This window comes from Dasypus novemcinctus, chromosome 10 (genome assembly GCF_030445035.2).
Source record: "Dasypus novemcinctus isolate mDasNov1 chromosome 10, mDasNov1.1.hap2, whole genome shotgun sequence".
Taxonomy (NCBI): domain Eukaryota; kingdom Metazoa; phylum Chordata; class Mammalia; order Cingulata; family Dasypodidae; genus Dasypus; species Dasypus novemcinctus.
In genome coordinates this window covers 94371509-94395894 of record NC_080682.1, presented here as the reverse complement: position 1 = coordinate 94395894, position 24386 = coordinate 94371509, and the positions used below count along the sequence as shown (strand labels likewise).

Below are 24386 nucleotides of genomic sequence, written 5' to 3'. Positions count from 1 at the left end.
CTTCATTTTGGTAGTCCATCAAGCCTGACTAGTGAAAAACATATCCCCAGTTGTTGCAATATTCCCTGCTTCCTGGGGGTTATGCTAGTTCTCACAAACAGGTACTTATACACTATCAAAGCACTGAAGAGAGGCCTCTGTGGCTATTGTGCAGTACATGCCCAGGGATTATATGTGAGATACCTGCATGACCTCTGCAGATTCATCAGTTAACTGCTGTCTTCATTCTGTAACTGGGCCACAGCATTCTTGTCAAACTGATGATGTTCCAGTATTTTCTAAAGGTACCATACAGAATTTTATCATAATTAAGGTATCTAGTGAAATATTTGACATTCAGAGTAACTTAGTGAATGAAAGTTATTATTGCTATATGGCAAAAATAGTTACATTGAAATTAGCAATTAAAACATAATTATTTTTCATCTTCTTCTTTAGATCTTGCCTCATATTCTTCAGCTTTGGTAGCTCTGGCAGAATATAACTAGGTCCTTTCAAATAACAGGAAACTTTCTCTTTTTCATATTATTACACCCATACTCTAGCCCAAATAACTTAATTTATTATTTTAGAGAAACTTTCACATTCATCTTTCTTTTACAATCCAGAAATTAGTTCTCCACTTTGAGGCTTAGACTATTGAAAACCAAAGCCTAAATTTTTGCTTTCCAGACTCTGAGGCAATAAATACAAAGAAGACTGCTTAAATGAATGAAGCAGGAAAGAAAAAAGAGGGAAAGGCATAAATACGGGGAGAAAAACCTACATAGTTATAAGTTGATGATGCTTTAATCCTTTAAGAGTACTATCACTTTCTTCCTTTGTGATTACAGGGAAATTAAACCAATTATTTTATCTTTATTCCTTCACAGATACCTAACTGATTCCTTCCTTTTTTACCTTCTCTTGAAAACTGGACTAGCACATATAGAAGAAAACCTGTGCACATTCTTTTGCCTTTTTTCTCTTGAACCCAGAACCAGTCATAAGTATACAGCTTCACCTGGTCAGAACTTCTCCTCTTCAGAATTAAGAGCAAAGCATTAAGAGTAAAATCCACTTTCAGTCCACTGACAATGTAGTCCACATTATAGACACAGCAGGTGAAGCTTCCAATTTAAATTAAATGTGGCATGTGTTGAATCCAAAGTCATATTTCATGATGTGTCCTGCTTATACTCTATACATCTACTGTCCAATACAGTAGTTATTGCATTTTCCAATACAAAGGCCTTTGATAGCAAATTCAAGTAAATTAAAATGAAATAAAATAGAAAATTCAGTCGCTCAATTGTATTACCTACATTTCAAGTACTCAGCCATATGTGAGGTTACTGATTGATGTTGGGCTATAGTATTCTATATTATAGAAAATCTCTATCATTTTAGAAGGTTCTATTAAATAATGCCAATCTTTAAATATATCACAACATCCTATGAGTTGAATATTTTATATATTTTGAAGATTAATTAGCTGAATCTCAGGGTTTGAAACTTGAAGATATCTGATTTGAATTGAGCTCTGCAGAGAAAGTGCTTGAAACTTCATTCAAGAACTTTTAACTATTTATAGATTTCCTTGAATAAGGTCATACCATTAGAGCTACCTACACACATTCTGATACATATACACAAATGCCTGCTGTTCAGAGGTAATTTAAGCAATGTTCCAGATGGAGTCCACCTACATCTAGCTCCCAAAAACTTACTCCCAACACAAGTGAAAAAAAAAGAACTTGTTTTTTGGTGATTCCCTGACAACAGTTAGAATTTCATAATCTGGACTCATGGACTCAGGGTTAAAACTAATTTTTATAAAGTTTCTTTTTCTTTTATATTGACTTGTGTTTTTATATTATTGTTGTAGCTTTCTGATCAAAAATCTATTTTCTCAATGTCTTTTCAGAGAAAAGAGTCTGAGTATTCTGTTGTGAATCTGTTGGGTCTTGACACTGTAGATGATGGGGTTCATCAAAGGTGGGAAAAGGATATAGATGTTGCCCATAAGGACATGGACCACTGGGGAGAGGTGCTTGCCAAAACGGTGCACCATTGTTAGGCTAATGATAGGAATATAGAAGGCAAGGACAGCACAGGTATGAGAAATGCAAGTATGAAATGACTTTAGTTGCTCTTTCTGGGAGGCAATTGCCAGGACTGACTTAATAATCAGGACATAGGAGATGAGGATGATTAAAGCATCCAACAACAGTGTGCAGATGACCAACATCAGGGCATAGTAGCTATTGAATCGGATGTCTGAGCAGGCTAGGCGGAGAAGGTCCTGGTGGAGGCAGAAAGAGTGAGAGAGGATGTGGGGACGGCAGTAACGGAAGAGTTTCAGAAGGATAATAGGGGGTGTAATAAAGAAGAAACTCCTACCTAATATGGCAAGCCCTATTTTAGCAATCCTAGAATTAGTCAGGATGGAAGAATAGTGCAGTGGTTTGGAAATTGCAATATAACGGTCAAAGGACATAGGGAGGAGAACAGAGGATTCCATGAAGGACAGACCGTGGATAAAATAGGACTGGGTGATACAAGAATCCAAGCTGATCTCTTGAATGAGTCCCCACATAATCCCCAGCACAGTGTGCACTGTTGACAGCCCCATGCACAGGTCTGTGAGGGCCAGCATGGCCAGGAAGTAGAACATGGGCTGATGTAGGCTTGGCTCAGTCCATATCACATGTAGCACCATGAAATTGCCTAAAAGCACCATGGCATAGATGAAGGAGAAGGGGATAGAAACCCAGGGATATTGCTCCTCTAAGCCAGAAAATCCAGTGAGGAGGAAAGAAGAGGAATTCATGCTGGGGCTTACTGAAACAAACCTCCTGGATACAATACTTCTTCCAGGGAGCAAGAGAGTATTTCTCCAAAGAAATATTCCAATTTCAGATGAATTAGATAAAATTTCTAAGTAAACAAAATTAACCTAAAAGTTAACTAAATTTACAAAATACCTATAAGCAGCTCAGTTCTTTACTGGCATATTTTCTGCCTCCTGGAAAATAAAGGTCTCCTGATGTCATTTAAGAGCCATTATCCATCCACTGATAGTGTGTGGAGATATCCTCAGAAGCCATATATAAAGACAAGCTGTCTAGAGTAGGAAGCTTATTTTCATAACGGATGTGTTGCTGGGACATTTTTCCCAGGGATACTAGTGACAATGGTGTGCCAGTGAAGTTGAGAGTTGAGGTTCTCAAAGGCATTATCATTTTCTTCCCACCAGTTCATTAAGCATTTGAAGTGAAGAATAATCTTTGGGCTTTAAGCATCATATGTCCATTCAAATAGTCATTCTCTGCCCATCATTTTCCATTTTGTGCTTTCCTTCAAATAGTATTTAGTGAAAATATTATTTTTTCTCCTGCTCCAGATACCATAGCCAGCAATCACTTTTTCTTCCTGAATGATAGGCAGAGAGAAATATTTATGCATAAAAATTTTGGCAAATGATTTCCCACAGGAGCTCTAGACCTATGAGATGCTCAACACATCTGTGCCTTTGTAACATAGGGACTTAGGATGAAAATGCTCAGCATCTGGTATCAACCCAGTGTTCCCACTCACTTATGCTTTTAGTCAATAGTGAGTTAATTATTCCCTTAGCATGCATTTAGCAAATCTATTGATCAATTACTTTCTCTTCATCATGATCTGCCATTCTAAGGATAAGAAAACCAATAGTGAGTTACTAAACTTAGAATTTCAAAATGCCCATAATAAATTGGTCTCTTCTTCAGCTTCCCTGCTTTGAGATCCAGTCTTACAAGTGATTTACAGGCTCTTATATTATAGGAAGTTGTTTTAAAATCCAGACTGACATTTGTTTTTGATCTAATTATTTCAGTGTGTTAAAGTGGTTTCAGACTCTGGCTTCCTTTTGTTTCCTATTCTTCATCTTACCAGGCAGTTCTTCAGGTTAATCTTCTTTTCAAATATAATAGCTGGCCCAAATATTTGTAACTTCCACCTTTTTGATTCTCGCACTCACCTTGCAATAAGCACTCCTCCTCTCTCCCTCAAACTTCTTCTATGAGTCTTTCCAGAGGTATTTTATTGCCACTCTCAGGATTGTACAACCTAACTCATTGTTTTTAACAAATTCCCCCAATAAATGTTTGAAGCATCTTTGCTTCTTGTACAGGAGTTTTCCTAATGCAATCCCTCATCTAGATTGCCCCATTTCTTGGCTCCTTCATAAGTTTTTCTCACTGCAGTACTCTTTGTATGAACAGTACAATTAATACATTCTGATTTTCCATTAGAGGTATTGGAAGCTCTGAGTATCAGGAACCTTGTCTGCTTTCCCTCCCTGGTATGTAGAATGAGGCTTAGCATAAAAAGAGTACTAGTCAAATAATTGTTGAATTAATGAATTGATCCATGAATTATGCTACATAAACACAGAGATATAAAAATAAAAGAAATGCCAATATATTTTAAAATTCTGTGGTATCTGAACTATCTTCAAATACATGTAAAACATCTATGCATAACTGATCTTTCCTAGTCACACACTAAAATCTGGGGTCCTCTTAAATAGGTTTATATGATATATCGAATGAGAGGCTGCCCTCGGAATTCTTTTTTTTTTTCATTTTAACATTACTGTTTTAAACAAATCAATTTTATTGGTACATAATAAAGCATACAATTCATTCAAAGTGTACAGTCAATGGTATTTTTTAAATTTACTTTTTATTTATTTATTTATTTATTAGGTTTTTTTTTTGGTCTTTATTTGTTTTTTTAATGTTACAGTCAAAAAGTCCTCAGAATTCTTGCTGACTTTGACACAACAATCAGAGTTCAAACATGACTCCTCTCCAGAGGTTCTGAAAGCAGGGAGAGGGAAAAGGAGTTGTGATATGGGGTCATTTTCAGTACTTGGAGTTGTCCTGAATGGTATTGCAGGGACAGATGCAGGACATTATATGTCCTGCCATAACCCACTGAATGGACTGGGAGAGAGTGTAAACTACAACGTAAACTATAATCCATGCTGTGTAGCAGTGCTCCAAAATATACTCATCAACTGCAATGAATGTACCACACTAATGAAAGAAGTTGTTGATGTGGGAAAAGTGGAGGGTGTGGGGAGTGGGGCATATGGGAACTGCCTATATTTTTTTATGTAACATTTTGTGTGATCTATGCATCTTTTAAAAATAAATAAAAAATATATTTGAAAACAAAACAAAGCAATATGACTCCTTTCATTCCCAGCCTGACCCAGATATACAGACTAGGGTTTAGGATTGCTCATAATAGATTAAAATGTCCATTGAATATAGGCATGTGTTAAAATTTCTTCCTTTCATTAAGGTTTCTTCAGAAGATCTACAGAACATCCATGTTTTCCAAGATGATCCTGGTTTTCACTTGTTTCAACCAAATTATTTAAAGGCACCCACACACATTCTAGTTTGTAGAATAAATTATATGGTCACCCACTGATAGGGAATTCTTTTAATCATCAGTGTTCCATAGCAACCAGCAGGGGGCACACGCAGTCCATGAATGTCCCCTTTTCTTCGCAGATGTAGAACTGTATCTGGTAAGGTAAGGGCCTTACAGCTCTTAGCGAAGTTAAAGAGATAAGAATATTCAGAATGCTGTACCAAATAACTGGGAGTTCAGAGGTTCTGAATGTGGTACTATCAAAGAAAACTTAGTCACCATAACCAAAGTAGTCATAAAATATAGGTTTACATAAAAGTCTATGCAAATGACCTCTTTATTATATATTTTAAATGTATTCTTTATAATGTATATTAACTGACATATTTTAAAAGAAAGTCTATAAATAATATTCTCATCATTATTGAAATACTGAGAAATAAATATACATAACAGAAACAGACTAAAAATTATGCTACATGATAGTATATCTGCTTAACTGTGGCCATGTGGGTATTTGAGAAAATTTCATCAGGATTTTAATGCTTTGGTTAGACTCTGACATAAATAACCTCTCCAAAGAGAATTTATCAGTTTTTTTTTGGTTTACTTATATGTTTTAATATTTTACCTATATTTAAGAAAATATAAGTCAGCTTAAAAGAAAACAAACCACAATAAAATGACAAAGACTGAAATAAAGATGGAAACTAAGCAGAAAAGGGGGAAGAGGGTGTTGACTAAATTCATCTTTAATTATACAAAAATAAGCAATTGAATTTATGAATATAATTATTTGAAGTGTTACATATCTTTGAATATGTCCCCTGAAAATTCCAGAATATACCAAGATATTCTAACCCAGTCCCCTTGTTTACAAGATAAAGAAATTTGCAGGGACTTCCTAAGGAATTTAGAATAAAAACTCTGACTGCTAGACCAAAAATCCTGTTGCTCCCCAAGGTATCTCTATCACCTGAGTTGAACTTTATGTAATCACCATCTCCATCACTTCTGTTGTTTGAAGATTTTCGTAGAGTGGATGAGACTAATTTTGCTAGCAATAACAAAGTAATGTTATGTCAAATGATGAGGTCTTCAGAATGACAATTGTATTATGACCTATAAAAGACATGGTGATTATGTAACATATTACCTATGCCTAAAAACCAAGATTGGTAGAAATTCACATTACTGTAATCCTCTTACATGCCTGGCATATATTACATTAATAATTCATATACCAGCATTAATTTCCAATTCCATCCTCTTATATAAAGGATGGTCATAAGAAAAAGTAAAACATAAGAGCTGGCTTTGCTCAACTTTTCCCTGCTTCATCCCCATTAGAGAAGAACACTGCTTTCCTAAGAATGGAGCTGAGGCCCAGATAACTGGTAACTACAAAGATAATTGTGTCCCCATAGCATGGGAGAGAAGAAGTCCAGGATGGCTAGCAGCAGAGGATCTCCAAATGGCTAAACAAATACCCTACACAATCAGTAAGAACACTGATTCCCAAGGGTAAGAAAAGTTATGAATTAGCTTCCTGGCCATACCTGGATTACAGGACTTGGCTGCTACCCCACTGCTATCATAAAGATAAGAGATATTGGGTGCAATACCTTGTGCAGAGAGTAATGCTGGCCACGATCTTAGGATAGTAAGTTTGCTGATGGGCAAAATCATCTGACCCAGTGAAACTAATCTAAACCAAAGTGAGAGAAAGTTACAGGTTAGACACAGTATCTCTGGAAGAAAAGACAAAAGGAGAGTATGTATAGGCCAAAATATGGGTAAGGGTGTTGGAGAAAGCAAGGGTAACATGTCTAAGAGCAAAATGATATGCATATATTAGTGTACGCATGCATCTATGTGTATATTGTAGAGGAGCAGTAAAATGGTAGGAAAGATGAAACTGGAGAAAGTAACAGCTATTAGATCATACATAGGAGGGACAAGATCAGATTTATCTTTTAGAAAAGTCACTGTCAGTACAGATAGAGAAAATGGATTCTAGTATGTTATTATTATTGTCTTATATTACTAATATAGTTTTATTATTAATAGCATCAACATCAAGGGCTAATATTATTTGGAAACATTTTGTTTCTGTCATTTTTCCAATCATTTTATGTTAATTAACTCATTAGAAGAAATTAATGAAATAGTCACTAATATAGTTCTCAATTTATTGATGAGGAAACTGAAGCATAGAGTGATCCAATAACTTGCCTCCAGGACAGTTACTGAGAAATAGATCTGGGATTAGAACCCAAATATTCTCATTCCAGAATCTGCTATTCCATATAAAACTTACAAGTAGGGAAAAAGAGAGAACTGGTTAGAAGCTGTTGTATTACTCCAGGCAAGAAATGATTATGATTTGAAGTAGAGTATGATACAAATAATATAGGAGCTTGAAATAAACCATTGAAGCACTGTGTTAATTATAATTAAAAGAGTGGTCTTTGGCATCAGTGAGAACAGGGTTCAAATCTAGACTTTGCTGTTTATTCTGGATATAACTCTCAACTAAACATTCTGTTTAACAATCAATTTGTTTTCTCAGATGGTCAGGATGACAATAATACATGGAAAAAAGTTCACTCTCTGCTACACAATACCTATCAGTTTTTAATGATAATGATTCCAATGATCAGAAATTGGTGATTAAATCGTTATGAAAGGTGAACGAGAGAGTGGTTTCAACAATGACAGATGAAATTTTGGCTTGGAAAAGTGAGTGAGCCATGTACCAAGAATGGGAGTGTAAAAGGAGATTGAAAGATGTAGGAGGTGATTATTTAGTAAGGTTATTAAGTTTTCCACAAGTTGAGTACTTGTGAGTGGAGATGACCTATAAGCTTTTGTAGTATTTCTTCCACGTCATAAAACGCCCACTAACTTAGAGCACAGAGCAAAGAAACCATCTTCAGTAACTTGCTCCTATGAGATGTGCTTTTTTTCAGTGAGGATAGTGCTAATTTTGTATTAATAGTTAGAAGAATCTTGGTTCGACCACTTATTAGCTGTATAATCTCACCATCTCACTTGTCTTTCCTGAGACCATGTGTGTAAAACAGACATAACAACTCCTCAGAAAGTATGGGGTCAACATCTATTCACATTGCTCTTTTAGGCTTTGCCTTTCCCTCCTTTGGTGTTCTTGTTACTTTTTAGAAATTCCTTTCCTCTTCTTTATAGATTTAAAACTGTTTCTCTAGTTTTAAGTGCAAGATTGGTGTTGTGATGATATTTAAAGCCTACTTAATCAAAATTACTTAAGAATATGTTAATATGTCAGTCCTTGAAGTCTAAATAAATAGACTGGGCTTTTCCATAGTTCCATTTTTTAATTAAAAAAAAATTTAGTACAATGTTCCTATATAAAGGTACACAAAAGATAAGTTTACAGATCAATTGATTTTTGCAAAGAAAACATCTAAGTAACAATTCAGATCACAAAACAAAACATTAGAAGTACTCTAAGACCTCAAACACACCCTTCTTTTTCATTATACTCATTTTTGAAAAGTTAATCACTATATTGATTTGATTTATTTTATCTATCATCAATGATTCATTCTCCTACTTTTAAATGCATCTACATTGAATTACTCTGTACTCTTTATATCTGACGTTTTTTGGACTTGACGTTTGAGAAATATATTCATGTTATTGACTTAACTGTGGCTGATACTTTCTCTTCTCTGGAAAGTATTTTACTCTATGAACATACCACAATATATTTATTTACTGTACTGTTTGGGTTCTTTCTATCTTTGACTGTAATGAATTATGCTGCTATGAAGATTCTTGTGCATTTGTTTTTCTGCACATATACATTCATTTCTGGGAATTGCTGGATCAGGGTTTGTGCATGTGGTCACTTTTAGTATACACTGTCAATCAGTTTATCTTCCCGTTTGAATTTAATGTCATTGGATCAACCTTCAACAATATATTTGTTCTCTCTTAGGGCAGGCTGCAAATGCTCAGGGTCTGGAATGATCTATTTACATAAATATATTATCACCATCAGTTCTTATAAGAGATCCATTTAAAGGAAAATTAACTTCAACAAGTTTAAAATGTTCACAGCTACATCTTGAAATAACAGCAAGGATAAACATTTTTGCCCATACTTAACTAGGATTTGTTTGAGGAGAACAGTTAGCCCTCAAGTGGAAGGCAAGTTGGCCCAAGTAGAAACAAAATGACAAAATACCAGGGCTTCTAGGAATTCAGTGAGCCCCCTGTCCCCTTTCTCCAAGACATTCTTCCAGAGATCTCTGATAAAATTTTGGAGCAGGCCGTAGATCAACTCAGCAAGTTAGGAAATCATTTCCTTCAAGACAGTCAGAACACTCTTTTTCCACTGCTAAGTCTAATGTGTAAAGTGAAAAGAATATCTAGGGGCAGAAAGCTTATCTTAAATCTGGTATTTTAGTCTGTTTCTGGGAGGTGAAAACAATGTCCAGAAAACCTTCAGAATTGAAGCTGTTCTCTTCCTTGCCAACTGCATAAAAAAAAAAAAAAAAGATTCTTCCCTCTTCTCCATAGAGTCAAGGTTGTCTAACATTGGTTTAAAATGTTAGGTGCAAAAGCCGATATTGTGGTAAAATTCAAAACCTAGTCCTGCCATCCAGAATGAGCAGGCAGACAGGAAACAGAAAAGGAATAAAGGAGCACCTGCAGAGACCTAAGTCCTCTGACTTTGTTTACATTTTCTGCCCGCTGGCCTGGCTTCCCAGCTGAGGACTCATCAGATAAAATAGTCTCCTTTTAGGCATTTTACTCTCAACAGCAGAGTGAAAACCCAGTTTTACCTCCAATTTCTTCCTGCAAAGTTCCTCTATACATTCCTTCCTGATATTTCCTAATCCTTTTATGCCTTCTGATTTAGTTCCAGAGATAGTACTTAAATTACTCTCAGGACTAGAAATTAAATTAATGTTAATGATCCAGGTTGGCAAAGAGACCAAGGGGAAAATAATAGTCACATCAAAATCTCCTAACACAACATCCCTCTGAGAGAGAAAAAGATCGAAAGGTAATTGAATGTCTTTAAAGAAGAGAACCATCCCAGACTAAATTTCTCATACTTTTGGTGAAGACAAGGATATTATTATCATTAATTTTTTGCCCCCAGCACCTAGCACAGAGTTTCACATTTAACATATAGGGATTCTATAAATGCTTTTTGAATAAAAGTGCATCAAAAAGAAGTGAAGTGTAGTCACCAAATGACTTCCATGATGCATTTAAAGGTTAACATTTTCATACATCTAGAAATGAGCTGATTATAAGTCTACAAAAAGATGTGTGAAGGATAGGTGAAAAGAGGGACAAGGAAGAAGATAAAGGGAGAAAAGGACTGCTAACGATAGACAGTTAGTTGTGTTTCCCCCCAAATGATCTAATATAGGAAAAAGAAGAAGGAGAGTCTGGGGGTATGGGTGAGGAATATCTTACTAACCTTTTGACAGGCTAGATGAACATTTCAACAAATTCTGCCAATTATCTTTGTCACAGAAAATTATTCTAAGACCCTTTGGGATTGAATTCTATCAACTCCTGCCTTCCACCAATCCTGCTTTTTCCCCCCTCTTTGAATACTTCATTGTTTCCAAAGCCCATTTTGCTGACATCTCCTTTGGTTTATTTAGTACTAAATTATATCAGAACTGTGGCTCTGTGGGATTCCTCTGATATACAGTTCAACAGCCATTATGATTTGTCAGTCAGTCACCTTGCTTGCCATGGAATCAGACCTTTATATACTGCTCTCCCACATTCTGATTCTCTAATCTGTTATGGCCACTGTCTCCCACAGTGAACAACTCAGAGCATTCAGCACCTATGTGTCTCACGATCTAACTGTCTTGGTATTATATGTTCCTGTACTAGGTCTTTCTATTGTACACAGATTTGCAAGACATTCCTCTGTCATGCTCAATGTGTAAATCCTTTCTCTACCTCCGATGAGCCCTGTCATTTATAGCATCAAAACCCACCAGATCTGCAAAGCCATTATCAAGGTACTCTCTCTGACATGGGTGTAAATACAGTGTATTCTCAGCCAATACTCTAAAACTTGAGTATTTGCCTTGAGGCAAAATGTCAGACTTTATCCAGTCTCTAATGTCAGTGCCTCCACATGTGTCTGGGAACCTCCTTTCTCATTCAGTTGTGAGAACTTAATGATGGTTTTTGCTTTAATATCACCCACAGCCAATCGATCAAAATACAAATAAGTCATAGAAGAAAAATCAGTAAAAAATTCCATAAACAAATGAAGAAACATAAAAAAAAATTTCAGAAACAAAATGACTTTGTAATAACTCTGAGTCTTACCATTTTATTAATATGAATAATTGAGTGTTCTACACTTAGATGACTTTTACAGTAAGACTCCTTTCCACAAAAAAGAATACAAATCCTGCTTGCTTTTCAGATAAGAATAGTATTTTATTCATATGCCATATTCTTGTCTTTTTCCCTTTCTTTCATCCTTTTCTATATGCAGGTAGTGTTAGTAGAGGGATAGGCAATGCTTAGTTTTGCCAATATGGGCATTTATTACATAGAGACACTATACCTTTGGCCAAATAGCTACTAATGCTTAATTAGTTGATATTCGGTAATGTTTACTAAACTTTAAATTATTTTTATTTTCCTACTGATTAAAAGAGGCAAGCACTAGAAAAGAAAATTTAAGCATTTGGCTGGTAAAAGACAAACCAGGTGTTACAAGAGAAAACTGGTTTTAAGTATCTGATGTAGTTTGTTTCCATAATAAACTTACCCTTAATTTAAGTAATTTCTCCATATTCTGCCTAAAAAGAGTACTGTATAAAAAAACACTTACAAAATTATAGAACCTGGACCACTGAATAGTATCAGTTCTTCGTGTCCCTCCTCAGTCCTTTTTAAAATCCCCCTAGACATCAACATTTCTGCCTGCTCATCCCACTTTTGATGCTATTGTGTTTGTTGCATAGTCCCTTTCTCTTATACTATTTGCATGACTCTCCTTTCTACTTTACTCGTATATAATCTACCAGCTGTACCAGTCCTTATTTGATCTGGACTTAGAATGGCCTCTCCTATTTTATCCTATCATGCCCCATCCTGTGTGCAAGCTCCTTAATACTCAGATTGATATAAAATACAAGGATTCATCCAGAGGTTGAATTAATTTGCCACACTTTTATCTTCCTCTTAATTCTGGAGGTTGAGGTTCTCCTTCATATATTTGCGAGGAAATCTTGTATTCATCTCCATTCTGTATTTAGATAACATCTGTTTGTATATTAATTAACTAAAATAACTTTATTGTGATGATGATAATGATAAGTAGTTATAGTATTCCCTTGGTACTCTAGCTTTGTGAATTGGCAAGCTCTTCTGATCTGTTAATTCACAAGGGGAAAGGATAGAGCAGCGGTGGCTGCTGATCTCATGTCATCACCACATTGAAGCTTTGGAACTGCTGATAGAGAATTAGCCTTTGGTTTGAACTTATTGTGTATGTTTTGTTTTATTTTTAATCTGCATTGTCCAGGAGGGTCCGAATTCCTGGCCCCTGGAGGCTTGTACCTCATTTACTAGGACTTGCATATAGGATCAAAGTCTGTGACAGAGTAACAATCCCCAAAAAGCCTGAGAGAATTCCACCTGGTATAATATTTACTTGGTAATGTTCACAGTGGTCTGTGAGTTACGTGAAAACTATTCAATGCAGTATTCTGAGTAAAAGTGCAGTGCTTTAACACAGGAGGGTTAAGGGTCTCCCACTAAATGAGTTCAAGGACAGAGAAGAAGCAATTTCCAGAAATGACAGGTTATCTACACTGACTATACTGAAATCTATGTTTGTACATCATGGGTGCTATATACCATTTATCAGCAAGTTGGTGCCTACTATTAGTGTCAACCCAGGAGAGGCTGAAAATGAGCCTACCTCTGGGATCAGCGTTTCCTGTCCAATCTCCTCAAAGAGTTAGAAATTTCAATCATGTGCATATGTAGCTAGGTTCTTAAAAATCTTCAGTTATACTTGAAGCTGAAAATCCCTGGGATCATAGTAGAGTATAGAATAAGGGGTAATAGAACTTTCAAATTGTGGGTATGGCATAGACCTGGCAATACTTGTCTGAGACCATCACTATACAAAGCTAACTACATCCTATAACATGCTCTTCTCCCACCTTCAACTGTTCCTTATCCTCCCAGTCTATTCATGTGTTTAAGCCATGAAGGCAACTGCTATTTCTAGGTTTTGTGCCACATGCTAAGTAGCACAGAGACTTCTCCTATTGTTGTCATATTTAAGGTCATTTCTCCATTCAGTGTTCCCAAGAAAGCCACTTACATCTTATCCAAGCATGTGATATTTTTCCATGTCAGTTATTGTATAATGCTCTAGGCTTCAGTTTCATCATGCATGTGCTGACTTTCTCCCTTTTAATAGAGCAGACGAAGATCTGAATTGGCCAGCTATGCCAGTAGAGGCATGTACATTTCATGATCATCAACCAAGATAGCTATTAGCCACAAAATTACTTAAGTGGGGTTGCCTATTTTAGCTTTTCTCACAAATTCTCATTCCTCTTCATATAAATTTTCACCTGCATTTTAAAACCTCATAGATAGGCCATATTTGGTAGAAATATTCCAAGAACATAAATTATTTTTTATTCAACTCTACTTTAGCAATTCTGATTTGCTTTTAGATTCCCTGAATTTTAATTTCAGATTCTATCGTATTACTCCATCCTATGGTATAGGCACAAATTGGAAACTAATGTACAAATTTTAATTTTATTTGACCTCAACTGTATCTGACTCATGCTGACGATATTGCCTTATTCAAATACTTTCTTCCTTTTTGTTCCATGGAAATGAGTCAAAATGCTCAAAGTTCGCATTAATTATGGACATTATTTTTAAAGTACAGAACATTTTATTGAATATTAATACAGGGTAGAAACACAGGGTGCCTTGAGATCTTATAACAAGGGGCCCTCACCCAGTCAGAAAAATTGCAAAATAGTAGAAATATTCATATATCTCTATATATAACATGATTAGCGAAGAGGGCAAAGCAGGCACACACCAGCGATATCCGTGTTATATAATTAGGGATTTAACAGATCTCTGGCCATAGGTAGAAAGAACATTAAATAGTAGAGCAAAATACTGGCTTGAATTTTACCAGTGACCTTGTTAAGGAATATCTTGGGAAGGGGAAAAGTAAACCTGTAAATATCATAGGAAAACAAAGGTAGCCACTTTGAAAATCAGTGTAGTGGAAAGATTGTTATTAAAATAAAAAATAAAGCAGCAAGTTTGTGAAAAAAGACTCCACGGTGAAACTCAAAAAGTTCCAATCTTCCCTTCCTCAACTCATGCAAGCACCAGACTACAACATTTTGACAGCATACAAATTATTCTATATTGTTATTTTAAGTCAGTAAACTCGATTTTTAATTTGGGAAGAGTTTCAACTCTGTTTTAATAAGTTTGTGGCCTATATAATAACCACATTTAAAATGTTAATATCTTATATAATTATATCCGGCCTCTATTATTGACAAACTTTTTTTTTAAAGTGATCTCTAAGTGGTCTCCAGAAAGCTTTGTGATATATTTCCAAGCCTTCAGTTACCGCATCTATACTAATGACTTCCATGTTCTTTCTTCTTTGTGAGAGAATCCCACAGGCTTCTCAGAAACAACACATCCAAAGTCGATCTCATGTTTTCCCCACCAAACACTTTCTTTTTCCTGCTGCCGGGATTTATATGGAACCTGCCACCCACAAGTAAGAAACCTGAAACAGCCCCTCTGTTTCTTCCACTTTTCCATCCATCATTCCCAATCCATGACCAAGCCTCGTGAGCTCCCCTCTGAAACCTGTGGTTATTATATCATTCCTCTTCTTCTTCACTGCAAAGGCTAATTTCTGGTTCATGTCATCTCTTGTCTACATTACCTAACAGCCCAGTTTTTTTGCTAAAAAGAGAAAAAGGTTATACAATAGCAATAGGGTATACATCATTTCTGGTTGTGTGCAGTTTGGAAAATGTATAAATTATTAAGTAAATAAGAAACCTACAATTCTATTATGGCAGGTATTATTCTTGTTCAAAACATTGCATTCCCTCCCGCCCCCCCTTCTTTCTCACTGTTTAATATGGGAGAAATACACATCTGCACCTCATGGACTTGGACTCAGCCACGTAACTTGCTTTGGCCAAAGAAATGCAACTGCATGTTAACTATGCAACATCCTAGCATACACTTGTATGATATTATGTAATTTTGTTTTGTAAGCTTGCAACTATTAGTAAAAACTTTCTGTTTATGTGTGATATACTTCAATACATTTTAAAGAATTCAAAAAGTTACTTTAGTATTTGACTTGCCTGCCTCAAACATGAATAGTATTGTTTCAGTGAAAGAAATGAATACATTTTCAGATAATCCAAAATTAACAGAACTTATTTCCATAAAAAAATAATTAAGGGTGTTCTTCAGGAGGAAGAAGAATGATCATTTTTACAGAAGGCTAAAGATGCAGAAAAGTATGGAAAGCAATATGTAAATAAGTATTTAATCTTCTCCACTGCTTAAAGTAATTAGTAGTAGGATATTTAGAACAGTGATAGATCAAGGATAAATATGTAGATAGTGTTCAAAGTTTATTGTATTGACTTGGAAAATGGTAAAATGGAAAATACATATTTATGTTTGATAAGTCCAGGATGCAAATGTAATCACTGAGATACACATTTTTAAAAATTTGTGTGATATATTTTATAAAAATAATAAAAATCTCCAGCAAATGGCATAAAAGAAAATCTGATAAATGGAGATGCATGCTATCTTTATGCATCCACTGTGTAAAGCAAATATTTTTGTTCTCCCCAAATGCTAAACACAAGAAAATACCATTCAGTTCAATAGCTGAACTCTTTAAGGAAACCAACAGATTGTTTCTGAACTGTACATGAAAAGAATAATTTAGAAAGCCAAATGCATTAGATATTTAAAGAAAATGGAGATTTTTAAAATTTTTAAAAAATGTTTACAAGATATTCTGGTAACTTAATAACTAAAAGGAAATGCTGAGAAGTGTCTGAGAAACTTTCGCCTAGTGAAAAAAATTAAGACCTCACCTCTTCCTAATTCTCATTGTTTCTTTCTTGGTTTAATTTTATTTCCTGAGGCTTCTCCAGATGATAGAGGCATAACTGACAATATGTATAGGCTCAGATCCTTCCATCTCCATGATCACTGAAATAAGGAATTTTCTTCAATAGTTACCCTCAAAAAAAAAAAAAATCAAGAAAGACTGTAATGGAATCAGTTTAGGGGAGAAGACTTTACCTCCTTCCACCAGTCACTTTGGCCAGTGCGTTGGGATTCCAAGATTGGCTTGACATGGGTCTTTCTATGTAGGGAAGGGGATATTGTAATTATAAACTTCACCAGAATCAATTTATTGGCTCGGGGTAGAAGTAGTGTCCCCAAAATATGAAAATGTGTCCTAACCAGAAGAAAATGGGAGCTAGTTAGACAAAAATAAGAAACAATACACAAACAAAAAAAAACATCATATGCCAAGTATAGCGTATTATGGTAAAGGCCTCCATTTGGGATTTTCTGCTCATGGGAAAGACCCCTGCTACATTGTCAATCACAAGTCTGTGGTGACCATCGTGTGAGGGGGTTTTACACAATTTTGTACTGTATTGATCATTTCCATGTATGGAGGAATATATTTTTTCTGAGGTCACATTGCCAGTTTGCAGCCTATTAATGAGTCCTACTTCCAATCTCTCAGCTCTGTAAAGTCATCTCCTACACTGCCCCACAATTAAGTTTCTAAAATAAGAATTCAATCATGTACTTTATATGGCTAAAATCCCTTAATGATTCATCATTATCCCAAGTATAAAATGCATTCACATTAATTAATGGATTGTAGAAGGCTCTTCAAAGCCTGATCTTCTCTTCTTCAGTCGTGTCCTTCCCTATTCCTTTGCAGGTGTTTCTGTGTCAATTGCCTTTATAACTACTTGAAAGTCTCAGAATATCAAATACCTTATTCATCAGTGACTGCGTATGCTGTTTTCTCTGTCTAGTTTTCTTGTCCTTTTCCCCTTCTCCTTCTTTAATCTTTATATTTTATCTTTAGAGCTTCAGCCTCTGGTGTCATAAAATATGTACACTCTCTTCTGTGATCACTTAGTTACTACATGCTTTACTTCCCAACCAGACACAAAATTGGTGAGGGGTGTGATGAAGAAGAGATTAGGGGCCATTTGAAATCTTGCCCCCCTTTTATTCTCCCAGAATCAGCACTCACATAAGTAACTTTTGAATGAGGAAATGAAATTAGGCTGTGTTGCTTATGGTAAGGCTAGCTAATAACTCCAGAGGCAGAAAGCTATCAGAAGTAGGATAAGGAAGGAACCAGATCTTCAATAACTTCCTGAGTAGTTATGCTAAAGCATTTTAAGAGAGAATGGGACTTCCATTTGGCATGGGTGCATGAAAAGATTACAAGGCTGAGGTGTTGTACAAAGCAAAACATCCCCATTTCATACTTATCACACAATTAGCAATCTATTCCTTCCATGTAGACTATGAAAGAGCAAAGGACCCAGGAAGACCAGAACTGCAAAACCTCTGGTCACTGTTAGTGGTGGTGGTAAGGAACAGGGGTTCAAAGAGAAAGGAGAAACAAACCACCTCTCTGAGTTTTCCCTCCTTCAAGCAGATGTTTATAAGATGAATTAAGCCTAAAGTGGGTCAGATGAGAAGCAATGGGGTAATAGACCATGGGGGAAAAAAAAAAAACTCAGAGAAAATGGGGTATTTTAGGCTGGTCAGAGAATGGATACAGTGTTCCAAGGTCTGGACTAACCCATAATTTACCATTTTAATTCACTGACTTGTTTCTTTATGTCCTCAATGCTGTCTTGCCTCCCATATGCCCATCTGAGTGAGAGATGCAGAAATAATTTAAATACACAAATGCAGTGGAAATAAATGTTCTTTATTAGGCACAACCAGATTCCCAAGGCTCTATATAATTTTCCCACATTCAGTAGTTGGACTCTGAGGACAAAAGCACCTTTTGTAGGAACTGGAAAGTTGGGAGAGGAGCTCAATGGTACTTGTGAGCCAGGGCATTAGCCACACCAGCCACCACCCTCTGAAAACAAGCGTGCATGTGCCAGTCGAATTCCTTGCCAAAGTGGCGAGCCATCACAACCACCAGCATATTGCCCAGGAGCTGAAGAGGAAGAGACAACAGGCATGAACATAGTTAACACAGGTCCCCAGTTTGCATTCAGAATATTCTAGCCTTGTTCCAAGATATGTCCTGTGTTGTGCCCACAAATTATGAGCAAGATGGTAACTGGATGTAACCTCTACTACTAATGCAAATCCTCCAATATCAGCCTCAACTTATATGAGAAATTGTCCTCCCTATTCACATTATGCCAGAATTTAAGCTATTGCTGTTATTCTTTACACCCAAGCAAAGTAGTAGTGAACCACTCCTTCTCTTGAAAGGAGAAGATTAGATAGAAAGTATAGAAATGAAAGGAAACGAGTAGTAATTAAAAGAAGAAAGCTTAAAAATAATTTAAAGGCACAAAATTAAAAGATTGTGTTAAAAAAATACAGAGAGAAAAACTTATGAAGAAGAAGAGAAAAAGGAAAAAGAGGAAACAATAACTATAAGCAAAGCAGGTGAAAGAAATGAATGGTCTCAAGGAGTCCACAGTGATGCAAACAGAATTTTTTTTTTCTATTGAGAACTGGAAACTGACTCTTATGTCCTTTTCCCATGACATGAGCTTGACCATAGAAAGAAGGAAGAAGAAGAATATTGACTCACCCTGAAATTCTCAGGATCCACGTGCAGCTTGTCACAGTGCAGCTCACTCAGTTTAGCAAAGGTGCCCTTGAGGTTGTCCAGGTGATTCATACCTTCACCAAAGGAAGTTAGCACCTTCTTGCCATGGGCTTTTACCTTAGCATTTGCGAACACAGCAGCAGGAGTGGACAAGTCCCCAAAGCTTTCAAAGAACCTCTGGGTCCAGGGATACACGACCAGCAGCCTGAGGGGTGAAAGCAGCACAGGAGACAGCAATCAGTTCCTGTCATAAATCCAGGAGGTGGTCTGTCTCCACATGCCCAGCTTCCATCCTCCCTCCTTAAGCAGCCTTGTAACCTCCATACAAACCTGCCCAGGGCCTCACCACCACAGTCTTCCACGTCCACCTTGTTCCACAGGGCAAGGACGGCAGTCTTCTCGTCAGAGGTCAGGTTCACCATGGTGTCTCTTTATATGGTTGCTAGTGAGCACAAATGTGTCAGAAGCAATTGTAAGCAGCAGCTGGCCTTACTCTTACTTTTATGCCCAGCCCTGGTCCCTGCCCTCTCTGCTCCTCTGAGCAGATTGGTCACAACCTGGGTGTGGTTCCATAGGGTGAGGTCTGAATGATGACAGCCATATGTGTCCTTGAAAGTTCTGTTTGTGTCCTTTGAGTTTGACTTTAGATCCTCAAACCTCCCTTTCATGATCTCTTGCCCCTTTTTCTTTCAGGAATTGCTGCTGAAAATATCTTCCTTGGCAATTTATTTGCACACTTTTTAGAATAACAACCTGGTAAGTTTCTTGGAGATTCCCTCACCCAATTCTCTTATTTATAAAAAGTGAGGAAGCTGAGTTCCAGAAATTGGAAGATTTGGCCACAGCAGTTAAATTTAAGAGTATGTGGATGGATCTCTTCCTATGTCTTAAAGATATGCCAAAACAATTTCTTCTGTAGTCTCCATTAAGCAATCCAATGAAGAGAGCAAAAGCAACAAGCATTGCTGAGCTCAGTTTAGAAACGCAGCGTTCCCTGAGGACCTTGCTAATCATTTTCTCCACTTTATATCATACATATTTTTCTCTAAATTCCCATTTCCTTTCTTTTACTTAACCAAGTTTTTCTTACCTTTTAAGCATCTATTAATTCAAGCAACCCCACATCTAGTTAGCTTTTTTCTCCTTTGTCATCATTAGCAACAGATCATTAATAGAACTCTCTCATCCTCTCAGCTCTAAACTCCAAATGCAATTTTTTTTTTTTTGGTTAGCCAGAAGATAAAGACTACTCTTTTTCTAGTTATTTCAAATAAATTTGCAAAATCCCATTTCTAGTCTCCATTCTCCCAAATATTTTCTTCATCACTGACTAGAAAAATAAAATTTCTCCTCCTTTTTATGTGCCCAGCTCCTATCAAGAACTTGTGAAAAAAAACTCACTTTAATTATGCTCAGATATATAAGGAAAGGTTTAGTTCCCATCTGGATACTTGGGAATTAGGTCAGAATTATAAGTCACTGAATTATTAGAGGAGTGAAAGGGATAAAATTTAAATATTTTCTAATTATACTGATTCTTCTCTAAAGCCAGAAGCAATGAGAACCTAAATATCAGTAGATCCTGGGAAAAGGTTTCACATTGCAAACTCTAAAAAGAGCTAATTCAACTATTTTAAATGTTAAAAAAGGTTTGATTTGACTTTGATAATTTGGGGGTTTTCATTTTATTAAATTTAAACGTACATTTGCCTTATCATTGCTTTCCAATGTTTTCATTGTTTTCAATTCCCAGTTCCACAACCTTGGTATCTGATGTCTAGCATGTATAAGTGAATAAAGGGAGCTTTCTTTTTTAAAGGAACACTATGTTATAAAACATTTACAAACCTTACAAAATATTAATAGAGAATAAGTTCATATTCTCCTCTAAAGACACAAATTAATAGGGGTGTGACATAGACTACAAAAATACATACACATTAGAAGTTTCTGGAAATCTAATTTTACAAATAAAAAATAATAATGCTCAAAAATATCTGTGATCAGAAGTCCATTGGCTGACTGATTTGAAGTATGATTTTCCTAATCCTCAGATTAGTGCCCTTTACTTTCTCACCTACTGTCTCATTGTATACTGTACCATTAACAACAAAGGAACTCTATGTAAATATTTTATTGTTCAGATTGCCCTTTATTCCTAAGACTATCAACAAAGACTAATATATCATTCATTCATTCACTAACTTATTGATTCATTCATTATTTCATTTAACAAATACTCATTTACTCCCTCTGGAGGAACTCAATATAAGCCAGGGACTTCGTGGAGGATTGCACAGAATAAGCAAACACGTTTATGTAGAATGGAATATGTACATGATGAATAAGAATCAAGTTGAAAAATGGGCAAAGGAAGAGGGTTAGAAAACACTTCCTTAGGCAGTAAATTTCACTGAAGCTGGGACCAAGAGAGGTCATAAGCACTGAACTCTGCCAGAAATTAGAAAACAAAAACAAGGGAATATTTTGGAGATATTGTGGGGCCAGTGAAAGAGATAATATTTCCTTAAAGCAGGAACACATGGTGGGGTTTCATTTGGGGTCTACAATGTGTAGGCTAGAGAAGAAGAAAGGAAACACAGCAGTGTGTTGAACTCCTATAATTGAGCTCATTATTTTGTTGGAAGTCATTGAAAATTGTAGGAAACCATACCTTAGGCTTGAGATATCTTGTAGAGCTCCCAAAGTGCCAGTATCCTCTCTATATGCCAAACCTTCTTCCCAATCCCTACACTGAGATGGAAGTGTCATCCGCTAGTGTTCGAATATCTCCCCCTTCATATTCCCATTTGCCTTGACATCATCTTATAAGACACATGAGCCCCCTATCTGTAGACCTTCAGAGATTTTCCCAAACCCCAGAGTGAGGAAGAATGAAAGCAAATGAGTGAATGAATCATAAAGTTGAGCTGAAAATTCTTCATTAGGCAGAAATAATGTTCTTCATGGTGGACATTATTTTCCCAAGTTCAAAAGATAGAATATAGGGAAGCAGGGACTTCCAATCGATACCAGCAAACAGACCAGAATCTCAATAGTAGTTGTGAGCCAGGGCATTCGCCACTCCAACTACGACCTTCTGAAAGGCAGCGTGCAACTCCAGGGTGAAGTCCTTGCCAAAGTGACAGGCCAGCACAATCACCAGCATGTTGCTGAGGAGCTGAAGGGAAGAGGTAGGTTGACACAGAGACATAGTAAAGAAAGGACTCCAGCTTGACTCCTGAGACACTGGGGTGTTCCCCATTTATTCTAACTATCCCTTAGCCACAACAGATTCTCAGGCTATTCCGACCAAAATAAAAATTAAAAATCTATAAATAAACATTAATTAACTGATACATTGATTATTTAATGTGATATGGGCTGTCTCCTATTAACTTTTGCTATCCCACCTCCTATATGATCTTCTGATGTTTCATGCTCAGATATTAATTTTCCTCCCTGACTTTAAACAATTCAAATCTTAAAATGATGCACAATTTCTAGAAAAACATTGTCTGCCTCTTTTCTTTAATTCAAACTTTACCAACCTACATTTGAAGGAAAATAAGTATTTTCTTAAAGGCAGAAGTAGCAGATGAGATCTAAGCTGGTAGGCATAATTTGAGTACTGGTTAATGGAAAGAAAATTAAGAAAAAGGGAGAGAGGGGCAAAAGCTAGGAAATTAATTAAAGAGCTTGATTAAATATAAGCTCATGAGAATATTGAAAGGAAAGATTGACATAAAGTTTAGAAAGCATTAAGTTGTAAGATATAGAAAAAGTAAAATGGAATGTGGAGGTAAAGCCAACAGGTTAAAGAGGCACAGTCAAAAATTAGAAATGAAAAAATTGGAATATTTCCTAGACTCACTTTGAAGTTCTCAGGATCCACGTGCAGCTTGTCACAGTGCAGTTCACTCAGATGAGCATAGGTACCCTTGAGGTTGTCCAGGTGCTTCATCACACCATCACTAAAGGAAGTCAGAACCTTCTTGAAATGAGCCTTCACTTTACTATTGCCAAATATGGCAGAAGGAGAGGACAAGTTCCCCAAGGTTTCAAAGAAACTTTCGGCCCAAGGGTTCACAACCAGCAGCCTGCGGGGTGAAAACAGCAAAGGGGACAGCTGTCAGTACCTGTCATAAACCCAGGAGACTGCTATGTCTCCACATGCCCAGCTTGCATCTTCCCACCCTAAGCTGCCTTGTAACCTCCACACAAACCTGCCCAGAGCCACCACCACATTATCTCACGTTCACCTTTCTCCACAGACCTGTGACCGCAGACTTCTCCACAGAAGTCAGATTCACCATGGTGTCTCTTTGTATGGTTGCTAGAGAGCACAGTTTTGTCCAAAGCAAGTATAAGCAACAGCTGGCTTTGCTCTTTTATGCCCAGCCTTGGTCCCTTCCCCCTCTGCTCCTTGAAGCAGATTGTCCTAAGGCATAGCATATATCCATGTTCATTGATTTGTAAGAATATAATATGCACCATTCTTCCCCAGTTTTCTTCAACTGGCTCTGAGATTGGCTGTTTTAGGTCTGGTGTTTCTTGACTAAAATAATCTGCATTCCCTCTACTTATCTATAAACCTTCTCTCTTCAGTATTTCCTTCTATCAATATTCTCCCAGTCTCATTTGTGCATTAATGCTTTGGTCTGATATACTGGGAGGCATCTTGGAATTTAACTCCTCCAATTCTTTCAGTGTATAGATAAGAAATTTGAGAGTTAGAAAGAAGAAATAAATTTGATCATTTGATTGTAAATGAAGCTCTTTTTTGTCTATGAGGAATATAAAAATTTTTAAGTGATTGGATTAGATATTTTACCATAATTTTGTCTTAGTTTCTCATTCTGTGTTTGGGTATTATTCCAGGCACAAAACTCCTTTCTCTTTGTTCTTTGAAATAATTATTCATTAAAGAAAGAAAAAAAAATGAAGTGGATATTGCCTCTCTATCAGCCAACGAATTAGGTTTTGGGAACATAGATTATAATGGGAACATTTTATTGAGAGAGAAGGA

The 24386-nt window shown here is 36.3% G+C and overlaps 3 protein-coding genes across 3 annotated transcripts; all 3 read right to left on the bottom strand.

Moving 5' to 3' along the window:
- Nucleotides 1–1891: 1891 nt before the first annotated feature.
- LOC101440301 (olfactory receptor 51V1) lies at nucleotides 1892–15394 on the bottom strand. The gene is made up of 2 exons (XM_012519296.3): nucleotides 15232–15394; nucleotides 1892–2919 (listed from the first exon to the last, which is right to left on the bottom strand). The coding sequence occupies exons 1-2, from the start codon at nucleotides 15392–15394 to the stop codon at nucleotides 1892–1894; spliced, it is 1191 nt and encodes a 396-aa protein (XP_012374750.2).
- A 3072-nt stretch (nucleotides 15395–18466) lies between these two features.
- LOC101435598 (hemoglobin subunit beta) lies at nucleotides 18467–19844 on the bottom strand. Its single transcript, XM_004477617.5, has 3 exons — nucleotides 19688–19844; nucleotides 19340–19562; nucleotides 18467–18727 (listed from the first exon to the last, which is right to left on the bottom strand). The coding sequence occupies exons 1-3, from the start codon at nucleotides 19777–19779 to the stop codon at nucleotides 18599–18601; spliced, it is 444 nt and encodes a 147-aa protein (XP_004477674.1). The 5' UTR covers nucleotides 19780–19844; the 3' UTR covers nucleotides 18467–18598.
- Nucleotides 19845–21602: 1758 nt separating this feature from the next.
- Nucleotides 21603–23854, bottom strand: LOC101435168 (hemoglobin subunit beta-like). Its single transcript, XM_012519297.2, has 3 exons — nucleotides 23634–23854; nucleotides 23232–23457; nucleotides 21603–22538 (listed from the first exon to the last, which is right to left on the bottom strand). Exons 1-3 carry the CDS (start codon nucleotides 23852–23854, stop codon nucleotides 22410–22412), a joined length of 576 nt encoding a protein of 191 aa, XP_012374751.2. The 3' UTR covers nucleotides 21603–22409.
- Nucleotides 23855–24386: the final 532 nt, after the last annotated feature.

Excerpts from the sequence above, each read along its gene's own strand:
- LOC101440301 (XM_012519296.3), bottom strand. The coding sequence starts at position 15,394 with ATGAACCAGAAATTAGCCTTTGCAGTGAAGAAGAAGAGGAATGATATA. Across the intron at positions 2,920-15,231 it reads TTCTTACTTGTGGGTGGCAG|AAATTTTATCTAATTCATCT; the intron begins GTTCCATATAAA and ends TTGTTTACTTAG.
- LOC101435598 (XM_004477617.5), bottom strand. The coding sequence starts at position 19,779 with ATGGTGAACCTGACCTCTGACGAGAAGACTGCCGTCCTTGCCCTGTGG. Across the intron at positions 19,563-19,687 it reads GGTGGTGAGGCCCTGGGCAG|GCTGCTGGTCGTGTATCCCT; the intron begins GTTTGTATGGAG and ends TTCACCCCTCAG. Across the intron at positions 18,728-19,339 it reads TGGATCCTGAGAATTTCAGG|CTCCTGGGCAATATGCTGGT; the intron begins GTGAGTCAATAT and ends CTTCCTCTTCAG.
- LOC101435168 (XM_012519297.2), bottom strand. The coding sequence starts at position 23,854 with ATGGTGCATATTATATTCTTACAAATCAATGAACATGGATATATGCTA. Across the intron at positions 23,458-23,633 it reads GGAGAAGTCTGCGGTCACAG|GCTGCTGGTTGTGAACCCTT; the intron begins GTCTGTGGAGAA and ends TTCACCCCGCAG. Across the intron at positions 22,539-23,231 it reads TGGATCCTGAGAACTTCAAA|CTCCTCAGCAACATGCTGGT; the intron begins GTGAGTCTAGGA and ends TCTTCCCTTCAG.